At 50.5% G+C, this 24578-nt stretch overlaps 1 protein-coding gene and 2 non-coding genes across 6 annotated transcripts; all 3 read left to right on the top strand.

The window, feature by feature from the left end:
• Window positions 1-215: 215 nt before the first annotated feature.
• Window positions 216-24531, top strand: LOC115532102 (bromodomain-containing protein 1). 4 transcript variants are annotated; one of them, XM_030341625.1, is made up of 13 exons: window positions 216-550; window positions 1747-3220; window positions 5788-5944; window positions 6478-6618; window positions 7286-7414; window positions 10994-11306; window positions 12067-12450; window positions 15473-16984; window positions 18922-19078; window positions 20634-20767; window positions 21418-21527; window positions 23518-23672; window positions 24342-24531. In XM_030341625.1, the coding sequence occupies exons 2-13, from the start codon at window positions 1764-1766 to the stop codon at window positions 24523-24525; spliced, it is 4833 nt and encodes a 1610-aa protein (XP_030197485.1). In that variant the 5' UTR covers window positions 216-550; window positions 1747-1763; the 3' UTR covers window positions 24526-24531. The 4 variants fall into 4 exon arrangements, with proteins under 4 accessions (XP_030197485.1, XP_030197487.1, XP_030197486.1 ...); XM_030341627.1 differs by lacking the exon at window positions 216-550 and having other exon boundaries at window positions 1764-3220; window positions 15473-16248; window positions 16294-16984; XM_030341626.1 differs by lacking the exon at window positions 216-550 and having other exon boundaries at window positions 1764-3220; window positions 15473-16362; window positions 16408-16984.
• On the top strand, window positions 9229-9301 carry trnak-cuu (transfer RNA lysine (anticodon CUU)). The gene has a single exon. It is a non-coding gene; the product is annotated as a tRNA-Lys (tRNA).
• On the top strand, window positions 9928-10000 carry trnak-cuu (transfer RNA lysine (anticodon CUU)). Its single transcript has one exon. It is a non-coding gene; the product is annotated as a tRNA-Lys (tRNA).
• Window positions 24532-24578: the final 47 nt, after the last annotated feature.

The following is a 24578-nucleotide window of genomic DNA, read 5'->3' as shown; positions in this document are numbered from 1 at the left end:
GTTTGTTAGATAATCAGCCTTATTGCCCGATCTATACAATAAACTAGATAAATCAGGTTTGTTCAAACAAACTAAAGACAAATAAATTATTTAAAAAAAAATCATGTCTTCATTTGTTTGTTTGTTTGTACATTATCACGCACGGACGTGATCCTCGCTGCGTCACAACGTCACCACGTCGTGCCTTGCGTGGTGCGGCGGTCTCATGCATTGTTGTGTTGGGGGTCGAGCTACGCTAGAGCTACGCCGCTCATTCAGCTCCTGCTCTCCGCGGAGGCACCACGGCGACTCCCCACCACAACAAACCCGTGAACGAGCCGTTAAACCCCTACCGTCAGATCCCCTGCTTACACGCACGGATTTGAATGTTTGAATGCGGAACTTTGCGGTCGTACAAGCCGCTCTGGGAGCCTCCGTTTTTCGTTAATCTCCGAAAAGATCGCGGAATCGCCCGTCGGATGAGAACATTGTGTTCGGTTCAGGCCGTACCGCCGTCGCCTTTTGCAGCTACTGTCTTTCCCCCACTAGCATAAGTGATTACAAATCCGAGGTATGTGTGTTTTTCCTTCTTATTTGCAACACGATACAGGCCGCGATACGCCCAAGACCACGAGACGTGTACGTTATCTGCAGTGTTTCGCTGTGTGAATGGCGGAATTTAAAAGAGGGGGTGGTGGTTAGGGGAAAATAAAGAAGAGCCGTTTTTGTTTTGTTTGACGCCATTTGCTCTTGTTAGCAGGGGGCTAGCTTCACTGGCTAGCTGGCTAATGTTATTGTTAGCATCCAGGCCACTTTGGCACAGTACACTCGCATTAGGATGGTTAACTGAACACCCCTGCACCAAATAGGACATTACTAACTCGGGTCTAACAGCAGAGCAGTGCAGGGCCACCTCCCACTGCATTTAAATGCCTCTGTCAATGGTCATTATGAAGTCCTGGCTGGCAGGGCTCCTGGACGGCCAGGATGACTAGTGTTATCATATTTGTTACTGTACTCTGTTGCACCATCATTAACACGAACAAGCTAGTGGTTTTTGATCCCTGTCTGTGGTATGCACTCCACTATTCATTATTTCCCTGCTGGTTTTTGCATGAAATGCCTCTTGGGTGCAACCATAACATCATGCATAAATCCTGTTCTTTTTGGTATCTCGATTCCTCGTCTGGAATTTAAATGCTGAATTGTATCGTGTCATAGTGAGAGAGCTGTTCTTGTGTTTCGATGAACTGAAACTTTAAAACAAGATAAATACGCGTTCGTCCCAAATAGGTGCTTACACTATAAATGTGAGATGTTGACTATGTTGATGAAACCACATTTGTCAAAGTAAATGTCAGCTTCACACGAAAGTCACCATAATAGTTACTGCCGTTAGCATTTGAACATCGGCATGTACAAGTAAATGGTTACGGGTAAAATATTTCGATCTATGTTAGTCAAACCTCTCTTATTTGAAGGGAATCTTTTAGCATTGACAAAAAAGTTTGTGTAAACAGTATCGTTTTAAAGAATTGATGTTAAATGGGTATTTCTTCACAACAAAGCTCACTCTTGTTGTTGTGAGTTAAACTTTCTCAGGACTTCCAGTAACCCGACAATCTTTTAAAATTTACAACATGCAGTTGTTTTGCATTTGTGACTTCTCTGTAGAGCTAGTCAGTCAGGTATTCATTCCTCCCTCCTGCTCACCCTATTGTCACAACAACCGATCTTGACTCTGTGCTCCACTGTGTGTCCCCATAGCAACACGGATCGCCACCATGAGGAAGAAAGCTCGGTACCACCGGGTCCCCGTACCCCAGCGGCCGCCGTCTCCCATCATGCCCTCGCCCAACAAGCAGATCCTCACCTACGCCCAGGCGCAGCGAATGGTGGAGATGGAGATTGACGGGCGGGTGCACCGCATAAGCATCTACGACAAGATGGGCGTGCTTTCGGACGACGACCCCACGGCCCAGGAGATGCTGGAGTGCACGAGCAACAAGGAGAACGCGGACAAGCCCCCGCCGCAGGCCCCGCTGCGCTCGGTCCGTCTCAAGAACAGCCAAGAGAAGAAGAACGCCGCTCTCGGCGTCACCGCCACGGCGGCGGCGGCCTCCCATGGGGACAAGCCCGGGAACCACGGCCCCCACAGCGGGGCCTGCCCCAAGAAGCTCCCGGAGCCCAAGTTCCGCACGGTGGAGTACAACCTGCCGGCGGTGCCCCGGCGCCCCTCCGCCTTCTACGCCTTCGAGGAGAAGACGGAGGAGGAGCTGGACGAGGAGACCGAGTACGACATGGACGAGGAGGACTACGCCTGGCTGGACCTGGTCAACGACAGGCGCCGCGGCGAGGGCGCCAGCCGCGTCTCCTACAACGTGTTCGAGTTCCTGGTGGACCGCTTCGAGAAGGAGGCGCACCTGGAGAGCCAGGGCCAGGAGCAGGCGCCCGTCGACGAGGACGCCGTGTGCTGCGTGTGCGCCGACGGCGAGTGCCACAACGGCAACGCCATCCTCTTCTGCGACGCCTGCAACCTGGCGGTGCACCAGGAGTGCTACGGCGTGCCCTACATCCCCGAGGGCCAGTGGCTGTGCCGCCACTGCCTGCTGGCGCCTGGCACGCCGGCGGCCTGCGTGCTCTGCCCCAACACGGGCGGTGCCGTCAAGCGCACGGACGACGAGCGCTGGGGCCACGTGGCGTGCGCCCTCTGGGTCCCCGAGGTGGGCTTCTCCAACACCACCTTCATCGAGCCCATCGACGGTGTGCGCCACATCCCGGCGGCCCGCTGGAAGCTGACGTGCCACCTCTGCAAGCGCAAGGGCGCCGGGGCGTGCATCCAGTGCCACCGCGCCAACTGCTACGCCGCCTTCCACGTCAGCTGCGCCCAGAAGGCGGGGCTCTTCATGAAGATGGAGCCGGTGAAGGAGGTGACGGAGAGCGGCGAGCCGGCCTTCTCGGTGAAGAAGGTGGCGTACTGCGGCGCGCACACGCCCAGCGGCGGCGCCCGGAAGCCCCTGACGGTGTACGACGCGGTCACGGCGCCCCGGAACGGACTGTGTAAGAAGGAGGAGCAGGGGGCTAGACGGAGCCGGCGGTCGAAAGGGAAGCGGCCGCAGCCGCAGCAGCAGCAGCAGCAGCAGAGGAAGAGCAAGAAGAGTAAAAAGCCAGACGTGAAGGTGGAGGAGGTGGAGGGGGAGGTCGCCACTCCTGCCAACGCGCCTAGCTTCCCTCTCCAAAGGTGCGTTTTGTTCCTGACTGCTCCAGTCAAGTCTCTTATCAGAGGTTGGATGTGTCCATTTCCAAGGTTCAGATTTGGACTGGTTAACAGTGCAACATTTGAAACGGGGTGCATGGATTAAAGGGAGCAGGTATCAGGTGTGTACGGAGTTCTAAAGGGTCATCCTTCTTGCCACTATCCACTTACGCCTGGCATTAAGGGGGTGATATTATGCCACCAGGTGTCTGTGTGATGTGGCATTGCAAGCCATTTGAAAATTGGCCCTTTTCTGTGTTTCATTGTCATCCAATTTGGGTGTGTCCGCCTAGATGAATGCTTGATAGTTATGGTGCTATTTAGTATTCTCTGCGAACCGACTCGGATCTCGGAGCTGACGCCACGCCCACACTTAAAGCGTTTAATTATTTCGCTCGGTCGTTGTAGGAAAACATGGATGCCATCCGGAAAGTTGTTGTCGCGGTAGCATTGGCAGAGTACCAGGCGCTCCAAAATAGGTAGGCTATAGGCCATAGGCAGAGATACGGACGGACGCAGTAAGGTATTGCAGTAGTACGAGTGATTGAAATTGCAATTTAAACCACCAAAGCGGTCCAAGCACAATGAAAACAGTTCATGCTTCAAGTCACACTGGGCGCAGCCATCTTGAATTCTGTCTCGGAATTTTGCTCGGTCACCACTGAGTTCAACCGAGATGGCGAGTTCGCCGTCGGAGGAAATGGGGTGTGTTTGTGCGTGTCGATAGGCAACGTCCTCGGACCTCCGAGACGGATGGATAATAAAAACGCAGCATTACCCTGCGTTCACACCAAAAGATGCATTTGCTGCCCGAACGCGTTGACGCCTGAGTTTTGCGGCGCGTCAAATCAAGTCTTGCGGCGCGTCAAAAGTTTTGCAGCGCGGCAAAGGTTTTGCGGCGCGTCAAAAGTTGAAATATTTCAACTCGAGCAGCATTTGACGCGCCGCAAAATACGTGAACGCGCCCGCCGCCCGTGCCCGGCAGCGGGCACGGGCATGCCGCGCTGCAAATCAGATTTTGACGCGCCGCAAATCAAATTTTGCTGCCCGTTTTCTCGGCAGCAAATGCTGCGGCAGCAAAGCAGCAACGCGTCTCTACATTCACTTTGAATGGGATCTTGACGCGCGTCAACTTTTTGCATCTTTTGGTGTGAACGCAGGGTAAGTCCTGACACGCAGTCCACTGGGTAGGCTGGTAGACCGAGCTATCCAGCATACCTCTGGGTGGACACTCCCACTTGTGATGTCACTAGAACGTCCCTCCTCAAAGCTGTGTTTTGTTCCTGACTGTTGTTTCCAACTTCCACGTGACTCTGATCTGTTTCACTTTTTTGAGTGGAACTGTGTGTTTTGTTCAATGCAAACAGATATGCGACCAATCTGTTGGCTTTGGTCCTATATACATGGAATACTAATATTCACTTCATATTCAAAGTTATTTGTATTTGAAGAAGGATGGTGTAACTAGGTAGTAAACATAGACGGGCTTTGTAGACACATCACTGAATGACAGGTTTGGAAGGTTTTGTGAGTACGTAATTAGTTACACTGCCCCATTGGAAAAGCAAGAAGATTATCGTTTGCAAATTGGCCTTTTCCTGTGGTTTAGTGACATCACAAGTGGGTGTGTCCATCTAGATGTATGATGGATGGACCAGCAGCATTTGCTACAGTCCATCGGGTAGGCTGGTAATCTGATCTGTCAACACACATCTAAGTGGACACGCCCACTTGTGATATCACTAAGACACAGGAAAAGGACAATTTTTTTTTTCCTACAGCTTGAGATGGCTAATCACACTCACACCTGGTGGCATAATAGCCCAACTTTAACATGTGTTCAGGCGATGGATACAATGCACATGGAATCCAGATCTTATTGCATCAGAGACACATGTGTGATCGGCTCTGTCCAACCACCACATTGTGTTCTCACTACCACATGGTACTGTGTCGAGCAGGAGTGTTAATGCAGCCGGCTCTCCAACAGACACGTATAGGGTTCTATTTACATCTGAGGGGAGGGACATGGAGGCAGATTCCACAAGCCGGTCCCCATTTAATTATGAAGCATCAGAATACAATATCCTTTAATCATCCATACGTGCTCCTGTGCTTGGAATGAACACAATGAGAGATAAAACAAAGTATCTGTTCTTAATTCATAAGGACGCCACATTCGTCTGAAGACTACTGGGGGAATTTCAAACATCCAACACTAAATTGAAAGTCGATAAAACAGCGAATGTAGTTTTGTTCCCGTTTGTACGGCATTAGAATTTGCCTCCTATAACTCGACGTGTTCATACGGTTCATACAGCGAATCATGTGCTGCTTCATCATCAGGAACGTGGAAAACTATCAATAGATTTAGCAAGGGCAATTTTATTCACCTTAAATCATCAACATCTGTAAACCCAACATGCAACAGCAGTATAGCTGTCTGACAACTTGAGTGTACGCATACTGTGTGTTCATCCCCGGCCTGCGGCTTGTATGAGGCCGTCTCCCTAACCCCCCCCCCCCCCCGAACCCGTCCGTCTGACCTCCAGGCTACAGAGCATCCTGAACCAGGTGTCCATCCAGAAGAAGAAGGCGTTTGTGCAGCTGGTGCTGAACTACTGGACCCTAAAGAGGCAGGCGAGGAACGGGTTGCCTCTCATCCGCCGGCTGAAGACCAGCACTCAGTCCCCGAAGACGGTTCAGCAGGTACCCCTCACTGCTGGTTTGCAACCCAAGGCTCTGCTGAAAATGCTGCTCTTATTTTCTAGATTCTACTTCTTATTCAATTGTGATGCATTGCCTACGTATACCGTTACGGGACTCGTAAAGTATCTGTGCATGCGGTTCTGTTGTGGGTTGTGTTGCGTTCAAGATCAACAGAGGCTGTGGGACGCTTCAAGAGTTAACAGTCTTCAATTAGACGCCTGGCCCCTTAGTTTCCTTACATGGTGGTATGTTCAAGGTCACCCGAGAGAGGGTTTTTTTTCACGACATTTTGTTGTGTTCAGGAGCGCTATAAATGTGTAAATATTTTTTCTTGTGTTCACTTCAGGTTCATCAGAAGTGGTTGGAAAGGTCTGTTACATCGTGTGGTCTTCATGGTCACTAAAGTCAGTGGGAGGCTCTAATGGGATGTGTTCAAGGTGGAGAGAAACCGTGGGAGGTTTCAAGACTGTGTTGTGTTCAAGGTCACTGGAAAAAAAAAGGTGTTTCATGACGTGGTGTCTTCTTGTGCCCAGGGCCACCAGAAGCAGTGCGAGGAGGAGAGCCGGGCCCTCAAGGAGCAGCTGAAGGAGTGGCATCGCCTGCGCCACGACCTGGAGCGAGCCAGGCTACTGCTGGAGCTCATCCGCAAGCGGGAGAAGCTGAAGAGGGAGGAGGTAAGAGGCCGTGGAATACCATGGGTGGAACGCAGACCTAGAGACCCACGGCATAGCTATGGCGGCTATCTGACACGCGTGTCAGTATGTGTGTTAATGTCAGTGGGAGAATTAATCACACTGGGAATTAATGCGCGAGTTAGTGAATTTGTGTGCGCGCATCTGTGTGAACATCTGCGTGCCTGTATGAATGGGTGTTAGTGGGTGGGTGAATGAACGTGCGTGTGCCTGAGTGAACTATTGTGCTCGTGAGTGAATGGTTGGGGCATGCGAGTGAATGGGTGTGGGCGGTGAATGTCTGAGTCCCGGAGTGAACAACTGCGGTCGTGCAAATGGGTTTGAGTGCCCCGAGTGAATGGGATGCGCGTGTGAGTGAATCGGTGCGGACGGGCGGCTGAGTGAAGGAGCGGGTGACTGTGTGTGCCTGAGTGAGTGAACGACTGCACGTGTGAGTGAGTGAGTGAATTGGCGTGGTAGGTGAGTGAATGAGCATGCATCACAGAGCACAACCCTTTCTCGTGGTGGAGGGTGGTCAGCGCTGCGGGTGGTCAGCGCGTGGTGGAGGGTGGTCAGCGCGTGGTGGAGGGTGGTCAGCGCGTGGTGGAGGGTGGTCAGCGCTGCGGACTCCTCTCCCCCCCCCCCCTGATCGCCCGTGTCCCTCCATCAGATGAAGCTGCAGCAGACTCTGTTTGAGCTGCAGCTGACGCCCTTCAGCCTGCTGCTCGGGGCCCTGCTGGAGCAGCTGCAGGAGAAGGACCAAGCCCGGGTGTTCGCCCAGCCCGTGGACGTCGGCGAGGTGAGGCGACACACTGCTACACCCTGCTACACCCTGCTACACACTGCTACACACTGCTACACCCTGGAGTTGTTCCGATACGATCCAATACCGATCCGATACCATCACCTGACTAGCGCCTTTACTACACAGGCAGAGAGCATCACAAACAAGTGCTATTAGTAGTTACATTGCTAGCTGCTGCATTGATATTGGCTGATACTAAAGTTCAGGAGTTGAAATCGGTATCGGGATCGGGAAGGAGTAAATGGTATCGGAACATCTCTACTACACACTGCCCTACACCCATTCACCTGACACGGATATGGGGATGGTGCTAGGGGAGGGTGTCTGGTGACTCAGGGACAAAAGGTTGTGGGTTCACACCCTATTGGCCCCCGACTGGGTGTAGGAGTCCCAGACCCCCCACCGGCCTTTTCGTGACATCTATAACAATAGTGACTGTCAATCACTCGCTCTGATTCCTATGGCTTTCTCTCCAGTGGTTTTAATCATATTTATAGAATTTAGCAAATTAGTCCTGCAGCACTTGTTTTAGTTGCTTTTATCCAGCTAATATCTCATGCTTGTAGGTCAGATGTCATACATACCTACATAGTTAGTGTTATTTTGTTGAGGCATCAGAGATGCGTTAAGGAAAGAGGCTACTCTGAACACCAGAGTTTAGTTTGGACGAGTTATGAGTGGATCCACACAGTGTCTTTAATTTAGAATACGATCTTGGAGTAAATGAAACATCCCTTTGACAAAGAACAAGGAATCAGTTGGATTACAGTTAATTGGAATGAATCAGGCAAACACACTCTCACTAGCTTCAAGGAGCTGCAACAGATAACAACATAGACTGTATGGATCAAACGCATCCAACACAGAGTTTACCCAACATGTAATCAAAGTTAATGGTGTTGCCTGTTATACGCTCGGCCTGATCTAAAAGCCCAACTACATTGTTCTCTGCCTCTACTTGGAAGCAGTGTAACCATATGTCTGGTGGTCAGTAAGCTTTGGATAACAAATGAGTCGGAGCGTTCCATTCTCCTTATTGTATTGCATGTGTGTTATGTTAATGGAATAAATGGCTGAACTGATTTGACTGCGTCTGGATGGTTGATGTTAAGGTGATCGCCAACATACAAGCCTAATGGGTGATGGAAGATATTTATACTTTGGTGTATAACCGCACTGTGCATAGGCTATCGCTGTAAAGGCTGAAGGTTCGATACCGATGTTTTGGGGGGGGTAACGTCAGCAGCCGATTCCGATGTTTGGGGGTTAACGACAGCAGCCGATTCCGACGTTTGGGAGATCACGTCAGAAGCCGATGCCTCTGATAAGCTGACTTCTCTTTTCTCAAGTTCAAACGGGGAAAGAAGTGTGAATTACCTGTGCAACTACGTAATCTTATTCCCTGATCGGCCGATGGCAGTCAATACTGGGAATATCGACCTATGCGATAAACCTCTGCATCCCTTGTTGCCATGTTATAATTATCACAATAATGGGAGTGTTAGGGTAATTGGCTTGTCAGGATACTCACTAGTTCAGTGCTGACTAGCTTGCTGTTGGCTAGTTTGCTAGTGGTTAGCTGCAGTGTAGGCTAGCTAGCTGTTGCCATAGTGTTGGCTGGCTAGGCTAACCCACGTTGGCTAGCCAAGTGTGGACTTCCTCCATTGTTTGCTTTGCGTCTGCTAGCTGCTAGTCTAGCTTGTTGCTGACAGTCGTTTGAAAAGTGAGCACTTCCTGGTATGCGTCATGCGAGTAACCGAAGGGCTATGTTGCTTCCTCTTAAATGTGGGTGTGTTCTGGTATATTCAGCCCGGCTAGCTCAGTCGGTAGAGCATGAGACTCTTAATCTCAGGGTCGTGGGTTCGAGCCCCACGTTGGGCGCTGATCATTTTGGTTCCAGTCCATGTTCAACATCGCAATTTTAGAACTGCAGTATATTTCGATTTTAATACTCAATGATATGCTTTACTTAATATACTACTTATTCCTGCAGCCTATATCTTATCCTCAAAGGAGCACTTAGCATTGTGCAGCGTCTTATCCTAGCTATCTTTGTTGAAACAGGAAATGGGTTAACCTAGGTATTGTTAGTGCTTGACACTTGTTTCTATGAACATCCACCGTACTGTCAGCAATATATTGTTTCTCTTCTTCTCACAAATGTACTCATTGTAAGTCGCTTGGGATAAAATCATAAATGTAAATGTTAACAATGACAATATGTAAAGTTGATTGTGTCTTGACTGTTGCTCCATGTTCTTGAACCGAGGGACATATCATCTTAAACTACCCCCATTCCATACATTAGGCAGAGATAACTATGACTATGTATACACACAACACTGTAGATAAGATATGATCGGCATGCTCTAACTTGATGTAACGTGACACTCCGACGGTGGTACCGTACAGTGCTGTGAAACGTGAGAGCTTCCTGGTATGTTCACGTGAACCTCCCAGGGGCTATGCGGCTGGCTCTAATAATGTGGGCGTGTCAATGAGACACAGCCCGGCTAGCTCAGTCGGTAGAGCATGAGACTCTTAATCTCAGGGTCGTGGGTTCGAGCCCCACGTTGGGCGATGATCTTTTCCAACTGACAGTTGTCATAAGACACATGGCCGACCCCTGGAGCACTCGTCCCAGCAGAGACACTTGGAAGAGGAGAGAGACAGGCTCATGAACCAGGAACGCTTTTAAAAACTGACGACAAAATGGCCAACCACTCTTTCATAGTTATATAACTTTGTAAAATATGTAATGTATATTTTCTTCAGCCTTGATTTAAAACTAGGGCAGGTGGTTTTGAGTTAGCTAGCTTTTAAAATCAGCCATCCGAATAAATCCCACCCCTCCCTTCAGTGCCTCTCTCCAAAGTCCAACGGGACGAGCTTGCTAGCTTAGCAACATATTGGCCTAGCCTTTTGGTCAAGCTCAGGTCATGCGCAATAAGTTCAGGGCCGAGTATGTGCAGCTAGTTTGGTAGGTATACTGAAAGGCCCATTACAGGCCTGCATCTGCCACAGGTAATGTTTTTGCTCGAGAATATGATTTTATTGTTTGCGACTGGGGAGTAAAGAGAATTTCCACAAATAGGACATTCTCCTTCCTTCTCCCCCCACCTTGCCTCAGACACCTTTTGTGTTTGGTCGGCAACCACACACGCACGCATGCTACCGCAAACTCCCCTCCTTCCTCTCTCTCCCCATGAGAAGGGTAAAAACCATGTAGTCATTTAACACAGAAATTACTTGGTTGTATAGACGCCGAAATGCTTTGTAGCTGGACTTTTGAAAGGCAAATTTGATAGGGTAAATTATTTTCTTATTACTTTGCTTCCCGCACGCCTGTGCGTTCTCGTGCACACATCTTGCAACACGTTTGAACTTTAACCTAACACAATGCAGGTGCTTTTCTTGTGAATGATCAGGAAGGGTTTTGGTCGTTTTTACTTTTTTAGTAATATTACATTTGAACTGGTTTATGTGGTGGCTAATAACCAACATCAAGATTTGTCAAGCCCTAGCTCAGCGTCTCCAACGCCCCCCCCCTCCCCCCTCTGTCTCCGCCTCCAGGTCCCGGACTACCTGGACCACATCAAGCACCCCATGGACTTCTCCACCATGGCCCGGCGCGTGGAGGCGCAGGCGTACGGCGGCCTGGACCACTTTCAGGCCGACTTCGACCTCATGGTGGCCAACTGCCTGCAGTACAACCCCCGGGACTCGTACTTCCACCGCGCCGCGGTACGCATGCGCGACCAGGGCGGCGTGCTGATCCGCAAGGCCCGACGCGACGCCGAGCGCATCGGCTTCGACCCCCTCGCCGGGATCCACCTGCCGGAGGCGCCCAAGCTGGAGCCGGCACCACCCTTCTCCTGGGACGAAGGTAAGGCCACGTCCCGGTCCGGGAGATTTGAGAGTCCGTTCCCGGGTTTTGGAGACAGCCACCAATTCAAGTCAATTATATTTTATTTGTGTGTTCCTTAATCACAGGTAAAGCTTAACAGGCCATGTAGTTATGACACCACCATGACCCTAGCCCTCCAGAGGGCAAGAAAAATATCTCCCTTAATCAGCAAGGAAAGAATCTTGAGAAGGAACGCCGTGTGTGCAATGGGTGCCATGATTGGCATACATTCATACAGTTAAAAAAAATTAAATTGTTGATGGGAGGCTGGTCGGTTAACCTTAAGGAGAGTCCAGGCATTCAGTTGTAGTCACTACGATATGCCAGGCATCCAGTCAAGTGCATGCTTGAAATGCAGACTACTGCTGATTTAGTAACTACAGCAGATCAGCATACGCCCATAGATTGTTGTGGGTAAAACTTTGATTGTCTGGATCTGGGATCCTTCCGCCGTGGAGAGGAAAGAGATGGCTCTAGACTCCATCAATTCCTCGATTTTGAAACTCTATTTATTAAGTACCTTCCATGCGTGCTTTACCCTCAGATATTATATAATGAAGAAGATGCATCATGGCGATTTAACTCAAACACAAAGAGTAAAACGAGACAGGTGAACATCTTACCTAGACAAGATGCTCCTGAACAGCGCTCCACCAAGTCTACGCAGAAGAGTAGTGTTTAGTAACCTCATGTTCAGTCCGATGTCGACCTTTGACCTCTCTTTGCCCCCCCCTCCCAGTGGATCGCCTTCTGGTGCCGGCCAACCGGGCCCGCCTGTCCCCCGAGCAGCAGCTGCAGCAGCTGCTGGAGAAGCTGGACCTCACCTGCTCCATGAAGTCCAGCCCGTCGCGCAGCAAGCGGCTGAAGCTGCTGAAGAAGACCATCAACGACGTGCGCAGCGAGGCCAGCCTCCACCGGGGGCTCCCCGACCACCACCACCCCCACCATCACCACCACCCCCACCATCACCATCACCATCACCACGCCTCCTCGTCCTCATCCTCTGCTTCGTCCTCCTCGTCTTCGTCGTCGACCTCTTTGTCGTTGACGTCGCCTCAGCCCGAGGCGGGTAAGACTCACCTGAGAGCCGCGCAGACCAACGGCCACTGTCTCCACGACGATGGTACGTACCGTGTGATCTCCACCACGAAGGTAGCCCCATGCTTTACCTTTTTGGAGTAGATCAATATATCTTATGCCCAATGTGGAAAATCTTTGGAGAAATTAATCTTGACCCGTGTGCCTTTCACAACACCACCATTGATGATGATTGTTTTCTTTTTTTCACAAAAATCAAAAAGGTGGAAAATCTATCCAGAAAGAAGTCATATGTTCTCAAGACGAATGTGTTCATTATGAGGAGACGCATGTTGGCTAAGTTTCCCAACTGTAGCTCAAAGGGCTAAGGAGATATGCTTGTTCAAAGTTCACATTTCCACTGCACAGAGCCATTGCCCAATTTTTTACTGGGCCATTTTCGTTCACCCTCTACCATGGTGTAAAGTTCTATAAATTGGGACTGGACAGATATGGCTGGCTAGGGGTTTCTGGGGAAATAATATAAGTAGTAATTACGATAGGGTGTCTCCCGATTTTCTATTTGGCCCTCTAATACTAACACTATAACATCAACAGCAAAACACAGCGGTAGTTCAGACTACAACACATTTGTAGTGCAACGACCTTGGCCTAATAGGATTAAATTATTTACTACTTAAGGTAAAAATGGCAGTTGGGACAAAAGGAGGAACGTATAGAGTTAGCTCCTCCTCGCCGGATCCTTCAAATGACGACCTGAAGGTAGTAGCTCCAACTCCTTAGGAAGACCCTGACAGTTAAGTTAAGACAGTTAAGTTAAGACAGTTCAGAATACTGGTAGCTTTTACGAAAACCTGCTAATCTTAAAGTTGGGCCGAACTTCCACCACATACTTGCCTGGCCACCTTGCACAGCCTTTCAAGTCTGTTCTTGTTGGTCAGTGACGTGTTGCCAAACCTCGCCCTTATTTTTGAAGAGTTCAAACTGATTAAAGGGATTTTCTGTAGAAGAGTACTCGTTTCAGTGTAGACTTCACACTGGAAACGTTGTGAGATGGGTCAAACACATGTTTGACCATTTAAACGTTATCGGAAAAACAAGGTTTCAAGCCGTTTTAAGACTTAAAAAAAGCAGTATAATACACGTGTTTGAATCCAACCATATAGCCCTTGGTCATGTGGTCTGTAATGTCAACGTAGACCTGGTGGTATTAAAGTAGGGAATGTTTTTTTTCTGGTGGATTTGGCCTGCGGTCATCATTGGCAGTGCGCGGTACTGAATAGGGACCATTCTTTTATTTATTTGCCTTGCCTGCGTAATTGTGCATGTTGCATTTCCTGGCTGCATCATAGGGTGATAGCGTTATCGAAAATGCATTGAAGTGGATTCAAAACAAGTCAAAACAAAAGGTGTTCGATAAACACATGGGTTAACAAAAACAAACGGGCTGTGAAATGGTAATGTGTCCGCCAGATTAGTGTGCAGATCTTTCTTCGGTTGCTGCATACTAGTGCTATTTCTGCGGTGCAATTTCATTGAAACTGCCCAATTTAAAAACAACCTTTTTTGGTTTAATTCTAATTGGTAGTACAAAATCACAACTAGAATGAGTCGTGTTTCAAAAAAGCACTCACACCGGTACCACCTAACAGCAACTATATGATTGACTGCAATGGTTCGAACCGTGGCAATTATTGCAGCGCCATCCATTGCGACCCGTGACATTAAACACAAAACAAGACCCCAGATCGCATCTCCAGGCGAGGTGGCTCATCTGGTCTGCGACCTGCTTTATTGAAGCTCTACTGTCACCCAGCAACAGTAACCACCCTGGATGAGATTAATAAGATGGATAGCCATCAAGGCTTCTGGTTTCAGCCGGCTCGAATACAGTTGGTACATTTTTTGGATTGTCAATTTCCATTTAAAACCCTTACGCTGTTGTTATTCTTTTTTATATATTTTTTAATTAGATAGACATTATTTTCCTTTTCATTTCTAAAACGGTTCAGATTCATTAAAACAAATGTTTAATTAATTATTGAATCAAATGCCACGTTAAGCTGGTTGGGCGACCTGTCCTTGGCTTTCGGATCAGTTTGGAACACGTCCGACTCGCTTACAGAAACATGGCTGGTTGAGGAATCAGTTGCTGAAACACAAACAATGAGACAACCTCAGGTAACCATGGTAACGGCGGTTCTTTAAGAAGGGGAACACGGCGATGCCTCTCATGCAGGAGAGCGTACTCCGAGGCACTGTTCTGAATGACCAATCCCGATAAAAAGGAAAAAAATAAATTATTAGTTTATTTAACGACTAACCTGTTATTATTCATTGACGTTTCTCATTTCTACGGAGTAACATAGCCAAACGCAGACTCAAACCGGCCATCAGCCACAGAAGACATTTTATTTCCCCTTTTTTCCTTTAAAAAACTCCAGTAGTCACATGGTGCCTGAGGTCCCATGTGCCATGCTGGAGCTCAGTCCGCATTTAGCCTGCAGGCTAGCAGTCACATGACGGGGTGTGTTCTGTCCGTGTGGTCATGTGATGGACGTCAAATCAGGGACAAGATGACTTCTGTCCTCTCCCATTATACCCGCAGATGAGAAGCATACATGCCTTGGACAAAGACATTGTACTATTGAAAAACTTTCTTGGCTTAAAAATGATCTGATGCTTTTTTACTGGCAAGGTTAGACTCTGACTTAATTGGATATCACATGGTGTTGGGGTCAGAATAATCTTGGAGGTCCACCTTGTCTTGATGGGAACTTAGCCCCCACAACCCTCTTAAACACTTATTGTATGTTGTACATCCTTGCCTTTAAAAATAGTACTTAGAATTGTGTAGCATCTTTTCCTAGCTATCTTAGTTGAGTACGGGGAATGGGTTAACCTAGGGACTGTTAATGCTTGGCACTGTACAGACAGATATGTTGTTGTTGCTCTTTCTTCTGACAAATGTACTTGATGTAAGTCTTTGGATAAAAGCGTCTGCTAAATCCCCTAAATATGAACACAAGTGACTGATTCCTACTGTAACAGTGAAAGGAGCTGTGTGTTCTGGGTCTGACTCTGACGGCTTCCTCCTTCGTCTCCAGGGGACAAGTCTCTCCCCCCCAAGCTGGAGCCTCTGGACTCCAGCCCCCCCCCGGTCCACCCGGACGGAGACCCCGGGCCCCCCACCCTCAGATCCATCCACGACGGACCCCTCCTCCACCACAAGGCCAACCACCTCCACCACCACCACCACCACCACCGCAAGGACCCCCCCAAACTGAACCCCAGCAAGAACCCCCCCAAGCTGAAACACAAGGGCGCTCCGGGCCTCCAACCCGAGGACGCGCCCAGCCTTAACCACGACGGCCCCCGTGATCTCAGTCACCTGGAGGCCCCCAGCCTCAAACACAACGCCAACCACCTCCAGGACCCCCCCAGCCTTAAACACACCGCCCCCTGCGGCCTCCACCACCAAGACCCCCCCAGCCTCAAACACGGCTCCAACCCCCTCCCCCAGGCGGACCCCCACCACCTCAGACACAAGGCGGACCACCTCCACCCGGAGGACCCCCACCACCTCAGACACAAGGCGGACCACCTCCACCCGGAGGACCCCCACCACCTCAGACACAAGGCCCACCACCTCCACCACGAGGACCCCCATCACCTCCACCCGGCGGACCCCCACAACCTCAGACACAAGGCCCACCACCTCCACCACGAGGACCCCCGACACCTCCACCAGGCGGACCCCCACCACCTCAGACACAAGGCCCACCACCTCCACCCGGCGGACCCCAACCACCTCAAGGCCCACCACCTCTATAAGGTGGAACCCCACAACCTCAGAAACAAGGCCAACCACCTCCACCACGAGGACCCCCCCATTCTGAAACACAAGGCCAACCACCTCCATAACGAGGACCCCCCCATTCTGAAACACAAGGCCAACCACCTCCATAACGAGGACCCCCCCATTCTGAAACACAAGGCCAACCACCTCCATAATGAGGACCCCCCCATTCTGAAACACAAGGCCAACCCCCTCCCCCACAAGAGCCTCCCCCACGACCAGGCGCCCCGCCTCGACTGCGAGCCCCCCCGTCCCCTCGACGACCGGGTACCCGACATCAGACGCGGAAAGCCCGACGGCGAGGCTCCTCACCTCAACGGCCACGCGCGGCCCTCGCCCGGCTCCCAGAATGCCTTGCTGGAGGGCGAGGTCAGCGTGGTGGCGACGTCCACGCTGGCCGAGCCCGTCGGCGCGGTCGGTCGCCGCACCGCCATCCTCTTCAGGAAGTCCAAGAGGGGCGTGGCTGTGGTGGGCGTGGCAAGGGGAGGGGGAGGAGCCGACGGAGGGAAGGAGGCGGGGCCAGGGGGGATGGCGGCAGAGGGGGCAGGGCGGATACCGCGGATCGGGGAGGAGGAGGTGGTGGAAGGGGAGGAGCTTGGGTCCAAGTCCTTCCTGTCCGTGGTGATCCCGCGGCTGGAGAACCTGCTGCAAGGGAGGAAGAGGAGGATGAGGAGGAGCGTCGACGGGCGGCTGAGCGAGGAAGACTCAACGGCGGCCGAGGAGGGAGAGGGGGTGTCGCCGGTCAAACGGCTCGACAGAGGTAAGAAGCAGACGGCCATGGGGATGTTTGATGTGTTCTTCTGTACAAAGATATCCAAGTCCCTGGATACAGAACACCGCGTGTTCACTGGGACGTTGATATCACTGTTCACTGGGACGTTGATATCACTGTGTTCACTGGGACGTTGATATCACTGTGTTCACTGGGACGTCGATATCACTGTGTTCACTGGGACGTTGATATCACTGTGTTCACTGGGACGTTGATATCACTGTGTTCACTGGGACGTTGATATCGCTGTGTTCACTGGGACGTTGATATCACTGTGTTCACTGGGACGTTGATATCACTGTGTTCACTGGGACGTTGATATCACTGTGTTCACTGGGACGTTGATATCACTGTGTTCACTGGGACGTTGATATCACTGCGTTCACTGGGACGTTGATATCACTGTTCACTGGGACGTCGATATCACTGTGTTCTAGGGCTGTCAAAATTGCTTAAAAATGACATTCGAATGTTCGTTTGGAAAAAAATCAGGAATTTGAACTATTCGAATATCTGGTTGCCTATTTTACGCAGTTGCCGTCAATATGTCAATAATGCGACAAAACCATGGTTCAAATTAGTGGGATATATATATATCCTATAAACAGCCCAGTAACGTGGGGGCCTAATCATAAGAAAACAACAACTTTGTATCGCTTGCATTTCACCACCACACCTGCAAGCGCGCAAACTATAGTAATCTGAAGAAGACGCCCGCTTCTGAATGTTACAAAGTATGCTAGTGGTAACGTTCCTTGCTTTGCTTACCATTTATCGAGAAGGCCTATTAAAATCGATAAAGAAAAAAATGCATGTCGCCTACGTCTTCCACCATGCCAGCGAAAGGGCCAGCACTACGCACCGTTCGGATTCATGAAAAAAAAGCTGTCTCGGACTTTGCCGAGAACATTACGTTATAGCAGCTTTCACCAGCCAGACTACTAGCTCCCTGAGCTCTACTTCGGATGCTTATTGAATGGCATAGCCGAGCTGGAATACCTATATCCAAGTACGGAAACCCCGAGGGGATAAAATACATTCGCTCTTCACAATACTAGTCTGTTACACTGGATTGCACCGCGGGAGTGTTTTTTCACATTCGAATATTATGAGGGACATCGCGAACAGACAGAGGCTCATTCACAAAGCAGATAGAGGCGCTTGTACCGTGGGAGTGTTTTTTCACATTCTAATATTAATTTTCACGTTCGAATTCGCGTTTTTGGATACATTTCGAACGAATATTCGAACTTCGAATATTCGTTGACAGCCCTACTGTGTTCACTGGGACGTTGATATCGCTGTGTTCACTGGGACGTTGATATCACTGTGTTCACTGGGACGTTGATATCACTGTGTTCACTGGGACGTTGATATCACTGTGTTCACTGGGACGTTGATATCACTGTGTTCACTGGGACGTTGATATCACTGTGTTCACTGGGACGTTGATATCACTGTGTTCACTGGGACGTTGATATCACTGTGTTCACTGGGACGTTGATATCACTGTGTTCACTGGGACGTCGATATCACTGTGTTCACTGGGACGTCGATATCACTGTGATATCACTGGGACGTCGATATCACTGTGATATCACTGGGACATTGAAATCACTGTGATATCACTGGGACATTGAAATCACTGTGATATCACTGGGACATTGAAATCACTGTGTTCACTGGGACATTGAAATCACTGTGTTCACTGGGACATTGATATTACTATCTTCACATGGACATTGTTATTGCTATGGTCACTGGGACATTGATATTAATATGTTCACTGGGACATTGATTTTAATATGGCTATTTTCACTGGGACATTGATATCAAATGCTCAATGAGACATTGATTTATATTTATGTTGCTGCCGTTGTATTCACTCCAGGGCGTGTTTTAACCCGTGGGTGTTTCTCCTTCAGGTCTGTCGAACGGTTTCCTGGAGGAGGAGGTGGAGGAGCAGGAGGACCAGGAGGGGGTACAGAAGGAGCTGGGGAACCCCAGGACTCTGGAACCACGGAGACGCTGGGCGTCCGAGTCGTCCATCTCCTCCAGTAGCAGCCTGTCTGCCTGCACCAGGTACCTGCCTCTTTATCTCTCTGTAAGCCTACATGCCTGTCTTCCCGTCTGTCTCCCTGCATACGGTACCTGTCTGTCGTCATGCACCAGGTACCTGTCAGCATGCATGCCTGTCTACCTGTCTGTCTGTCTTCCTGTCTATTCCTGTCCACCCCAGGGTCTGTATATCTGTCTTGTCTTTCGGCCTATCTGTCTGTCTGTTTGCACCAAGCCTCCATGTATGTCTGTTTATGTTAGGGATGGGTCAGAATATTCGATTATTCGTTCCCGATGGTCAAAATTTATTTTTAACATTTTTCCCAAGCCATAACTTTGTTTCCCTGGTAACGCCTGAGGGTTTGACTAATACCTGGAACAATAGAGCACTAAAGTGAAAACGTCACGTTGTCCTGGCAACCGAATTTTCAGTTCTGAACAACAGAACGAGAGATTGCGTTTTCCATTGCTGCCATGTGTTGTTTCTTTCAAAATGAAAATAAATCAATTTCAAGAGGTGAAAATCACTACCAATCGACATGTTGAGGCTTTCATGTATTCCCCTGGGGTATTAAAGGAAAAGTTTGATGACGTTACTTTCGTTTATTTTTTTATATGAAGACAATCTATTCTCGATATTACTTGCATCATTGGTAAAACAAACTTGCAAATCAATTAGCAAAAAAAAGGTTCATTTTCTATAAAACGTTTGTTTGCCATAGGATTTCCCCTTGTTAATTTGGTTTGTGTAGAACCGAAAATTGGTTGCTATGGAAACGTGACGTCACACTTAAGTACTCTATCATTACCTTCCCATAACGTTCTTTCTTATGCAACGGAAACGTTGTTCACCCCGCAAATAGGACAGACCTTAGCTACGACTTGGCAACGGGAGGTATTCTAGTCCGCTCAGCTATGAGCCAGAGAGCTAACATAATGCATTGCACATATATATAATTCGAAATTCTTACCAGCCTTTATACAACAGATACTCTAGGGTCTATAGCATATAACCGCGTTGTCTGATTACAGTTTAATTCATTTTTCACTATTTACCAGCTCTCATTTTGAAGAGCGTATCCCCGCGCCATTTGTTTCAATGGGATTATCGACGGCCGATACTTTCAACACAAAGTGTACCTATTTATCATTTGAAATTCATCCCAGGCTTTATACCACAGATAGTATAGGGTACATAGCATATATCCGCGTTTTCTGATTACAGTTTAATGCATTTTTCACAACAGATGATTTGACTGGAACTACTAAGCATGTAGTTGTTTTTTTTGCGTTTAAGATATTAAGTGATTTCTTGCCGATGATCCATGGCAGCCTTTGTGAATGTCGGCACACATCGAATAATCGATTTTTCGTTCATACCACCCACTGATTATTCGACCATGAAAAATATGAGTTATACACATCCCTAGTTTATGTTTATTTTTCTCCACTGGTGCAACACCGCCCCCCTGTGGACACTCAGTGATGTTGCTCTCCGAGAATAAACCCTGTCGTTACACATGAGATAAGTTACAAGGGTATAACCTCCTCCTCTCTCTCCCCCCCCCCCGCTCTGCAGCGGCACCCTGACCCTCCCCCAGTGTGGGAAGGGCAAGCCGGCGCTGGTGCGGCGCAACACGCTGGACGACAAGAGCCAGATGATCGCCTGCATCGAGACGGGCAACTACGCCCGCGCTGCCCGCATCGCCGCAGGTAGAGCGGCGCCCGCAGCCCGGCCTGACGCGCGCGCGCGCGCGCGCGCGCGCACACACACACACACACACACACACACACACACACACACACACACACACACACACACACACACACACACACACACACACACACACACACACTCTCTGGCCTCAGTCACATCCACACACACACACACACACACACACACACACACCTCCAGTCACACCTGTCCTCCCGCTGGGGGCTGATGGGACCCAGGGGCGCTGAACCGGCGCTCACGCAGAGACCACGCCGCCCCTCCCTCTCGGAGCGACGGGCAGATGATATAAACGGTCTGCATTTACACCACGCTTTTCTAACCAGCAGCCGCTCAAAGCGCTTTACACCATCGCCTAACATCCACCCACTCACGCACACATCCACCCACCGACGGCGGAGTCGGCCACGCAAGGCGTCTGGCTTAGAGACACCCCGACACTCAGCCAGGAGGAGCCGGGGATCGAACTAGCAACCTCCCGCCGCAGCCCGCCTTCCACCCCCCCCCCGAGGGCTCAGAGTCCGACGTGTGTGTGCCTGTGTGTGCGCGTGGCCGTCCTAACAGGTGTGTCTGTCTGTCTGTCTCTGTGTGTGTCTGTGTGTGTGTGTGTGTGTGTGTGTGTGTCCTCCAGAGGTGGGGAACAGCAGTATCTGGATGCCCGCCAGCGCGGCCACGGTAGCGCTGGAGCCCCTGACGCTAGTGTGGGCCAAGTGTAGCGGGTACCCCTCCTACCCCGCCCTGGTGAGTCCCCCCCCCTGACCCGACCCCCCCCCACCCCCTGGGGCTGCAGCGCACTAGCACGTTTATCGGGTTTAGCTTGACCAGCGGCCCGATCAAATGTAAGTATTCATTTTAAGAATGGACCCGGGGTCGAGGGTCTGAGTCCGTGAAGCAACGAGCAGCCGACGGTTGGTGTTCCCACTTGATGAAGGACTCCAACGATTGACTTAATTAAACGACTAATTGATTAGTCGACCAATTACTAATTGTTGACTAATTGTTGCAGCCCTACAGCCCTAGCTCTACTCACCCCCTGGTGTCCTACCTCCTACCCCCTGGTGTCCTACCTCCTACCCTACTTCCCCCTGGTGTCCTACCCTTCTACCCCCTGGTGTTCTACCTCCTACCCTACTACCCCCTGGTGTCCTACCTCCTACCCTACTACCCCCTGGTGTCCTACCTCCTACCCTACTACCCCCTGGTGTCCTACCTCCTACCCTACTGCCCTCTGGTGTCCTACCTCCTACCCCCTGGTGTCCTACCCCCTGGTGTCCTACCTCCTACCCTACTACCCCCTGGTGTCCTACCTCCTACCCTACCCTTGAGTCCTACCTCCTACTCTACTAACCTCCCTACCCTTGTGTCCTTCCGCCTGCCCTGGTGAGTCCTACCTCCTTCCCTACCCTGTCGAGTCCTACCTCCTACCCTAATAACCCCCTACCCTGTCGCGTCCTACCTCCTACCCTCCCCTGGTGAGTCCTACCTCCTTCCCTACCCTGTTGTGTCCTACCTCCTACTCCACTAACCTCCCTACCCTTGAGTCCTACCTCCTACCCTACCCTGGTGAGTTCTACCTCCTACTCTACTAACCTCCCTACCCTTGTGTCCTACCTCCTACTCTACTAACCTCCCTACCCTTGTGTCCTACCTCCTACTCTACTAACCTCCCTACCCTTGTGTCCTACCTCCTACTCTACTAACCTCCCTACCCTTGTGTCCTACCTCCTACTCTACTAACCTCCCTACCCTTGTGTCCTACCTCCTACCCTACTAACCTCCCTACCCTTGTGTCCTACCTCCTACTCTACTAACCTCCCTACCCTTGTGTCCTACCTCCTACCCTACTAACCTCCCTACCCTTGTGTCCTACCTCCTACCCCCCTAGCCGTACTGACCCCCCCCTAAGCAGCAGCGCCCCCGCCGATGTTCTCCAGAGCGGTGTGAGCAGCACTCGCCCCCTGGGTTCTGGCCCTTCCCATCCTGACGTGGGATCAGAGTCAGATACAGGGCTGATGTTTCTGCAGTGCGGCCCGCCGCGTCCTCTGATCCAGATGTCCAACCCCCTCATCTGCAGGCGGCTCTCATGAAACGGACGCTGTGTTTCCTCCGTCAACCTTGACGCCTCTGAACCTCTGCCGTGAGCCCATAGCATGGCTAGGGTATGATACCCTAGCCTGTTCCTGGAGTCACCTCACACCGACCACAACCCGACTCACCGTCTTCCTTCACAGGCTTCGTCCCGCATTTGTCCTCTTCGGTTTGCACCATCTCTTTTGCACCATCTTTTTTGCGCCACCTTTTTGCGCCGCCTTTATTGCACCGACCTTTGGACCCGTGCGTTTGGCCGCGACCAGAAGTCTCCAGAAGCGGTTTGCCCGCCCAACTGAAGCTAGCGTCTCCACTTTAGCACACAGGACCACCGTAGTGTCTTGTTACCGTCTGAGATGAGCACAAGCTATCCATTGTCAAAGTGACAGCGCTGGAGGGAGTGGGTTGGTCTGAGGCCATGCAGTGTGCTGAAATAACCACTAGATGGCGGTGCTAGGTTTCCTCATGTCAAGTGCAACGCCTTTTCATGTGGCTGAGAGACACAAGCTGTTGCTCAGGAGAAATACATGAGCCACGACATCTAACCCTCTCTGTCTTTCTTCTGCTCCTCTCTCTCTCTCTCGCCTCTCGCCTCTCGCCTCTCTCTCTCGCCTCTCTCTCTCTCTCTCTCGCCCTCTCTCAGATCATAGACCCCCACATGCCCCGGGTGGCGTGCCAGCACAACGGGGCCTCCATCCCAGCGCCCCCCCTGGACGTGCTGCGGGTGGGGGAGCAGATGCAGTACAAGGCGGAGGAGAAGCTCTTCCTGGTCCTCTTCTTCGACAACAAGCGCAGCTGGTGGGTGACCTTACATGGAGCTCTCTCTCTCTCTCTCCCTCTCTCTCCTGGTTGAGCTCTCTCTCCTGACCTACTCCTTAATGACCTCTCTCTGGGGGGTCCCTGTACTGACTGTCTATGCCCTACCTGCTCCTTAATGACCCGTCTCTATACTGACTGTCTAACCCCTACCTGCCCCTTAATGACCCGTCTCTGTACTGACTGTCTAACCCCTACCTGCTCCTTAATGACCTGTCTCTGTACTGACTGTCTAAACCCTACCTGCTCCTTAATGACCCATCTCTGTACTGACTGTGTAACCCCTACCTGCTCCTTAATGACCTGTCTCTGTATCCACTGTCTAACCCCTACCTGCTCCTTAATGACCTGTCTCTGTATCCACTGTCTAACCCCTACCTGCTCCTTAATGACCTGTCTCTGTATCCACTGTCTAACCCCTACCTGCTCCTTAATGACCTGTCTCTGTATTCACTGTAAACCTTACCAGCTTTTGGTTGCATGTAATTTCTGGTAAAATGTACTAGTAATCCCAGTGTGTGTATCACAGTGGAAAGTACAGGACAGTAATCAGACTAAAAGGCCCAACATGTAGGCTGAGGTCTCTGATTGGCCAAGGCCCAACATGTCGACTAAGGCCTCTGATTGGCCCGTGTGTGTTGTGGTGTGCAGGCAGTGGCTTCCTAGATCCAAGATGGTGCCGCTGGGCGTGGACAAGACGGTGGACAAGATCAAGCTGATGGAGGGGCGGAGCTCCGGCGTGCGCAAGGCCGTTCAGGTGGCGTTCAGCCGGGCCATGAGCCACCTGAACATCACCCAGGACCCGCCCCCCAGCGACCTGAGCGACGTGGACTAACACACAGACACACAGACACACAGACACACAGACAGACACACACACACACACAC

This window comes from Gadus morhua, chromosome 19 (assembly GCF_902167405.1).
Source record: "Gadus morhua chromosome 19, gadMor3.0, whole genome shotgun sequence".
NCBI lineage: Eukaryota > Metazoa > Chordata > Actinopteri > Gadiformes > Gadidae > Gadus > Gadus morhua.
Note: the sequence above shows the minus strand (reverse complement) of the source record. Positions and strands in the feature narration are given on the sequence as shown.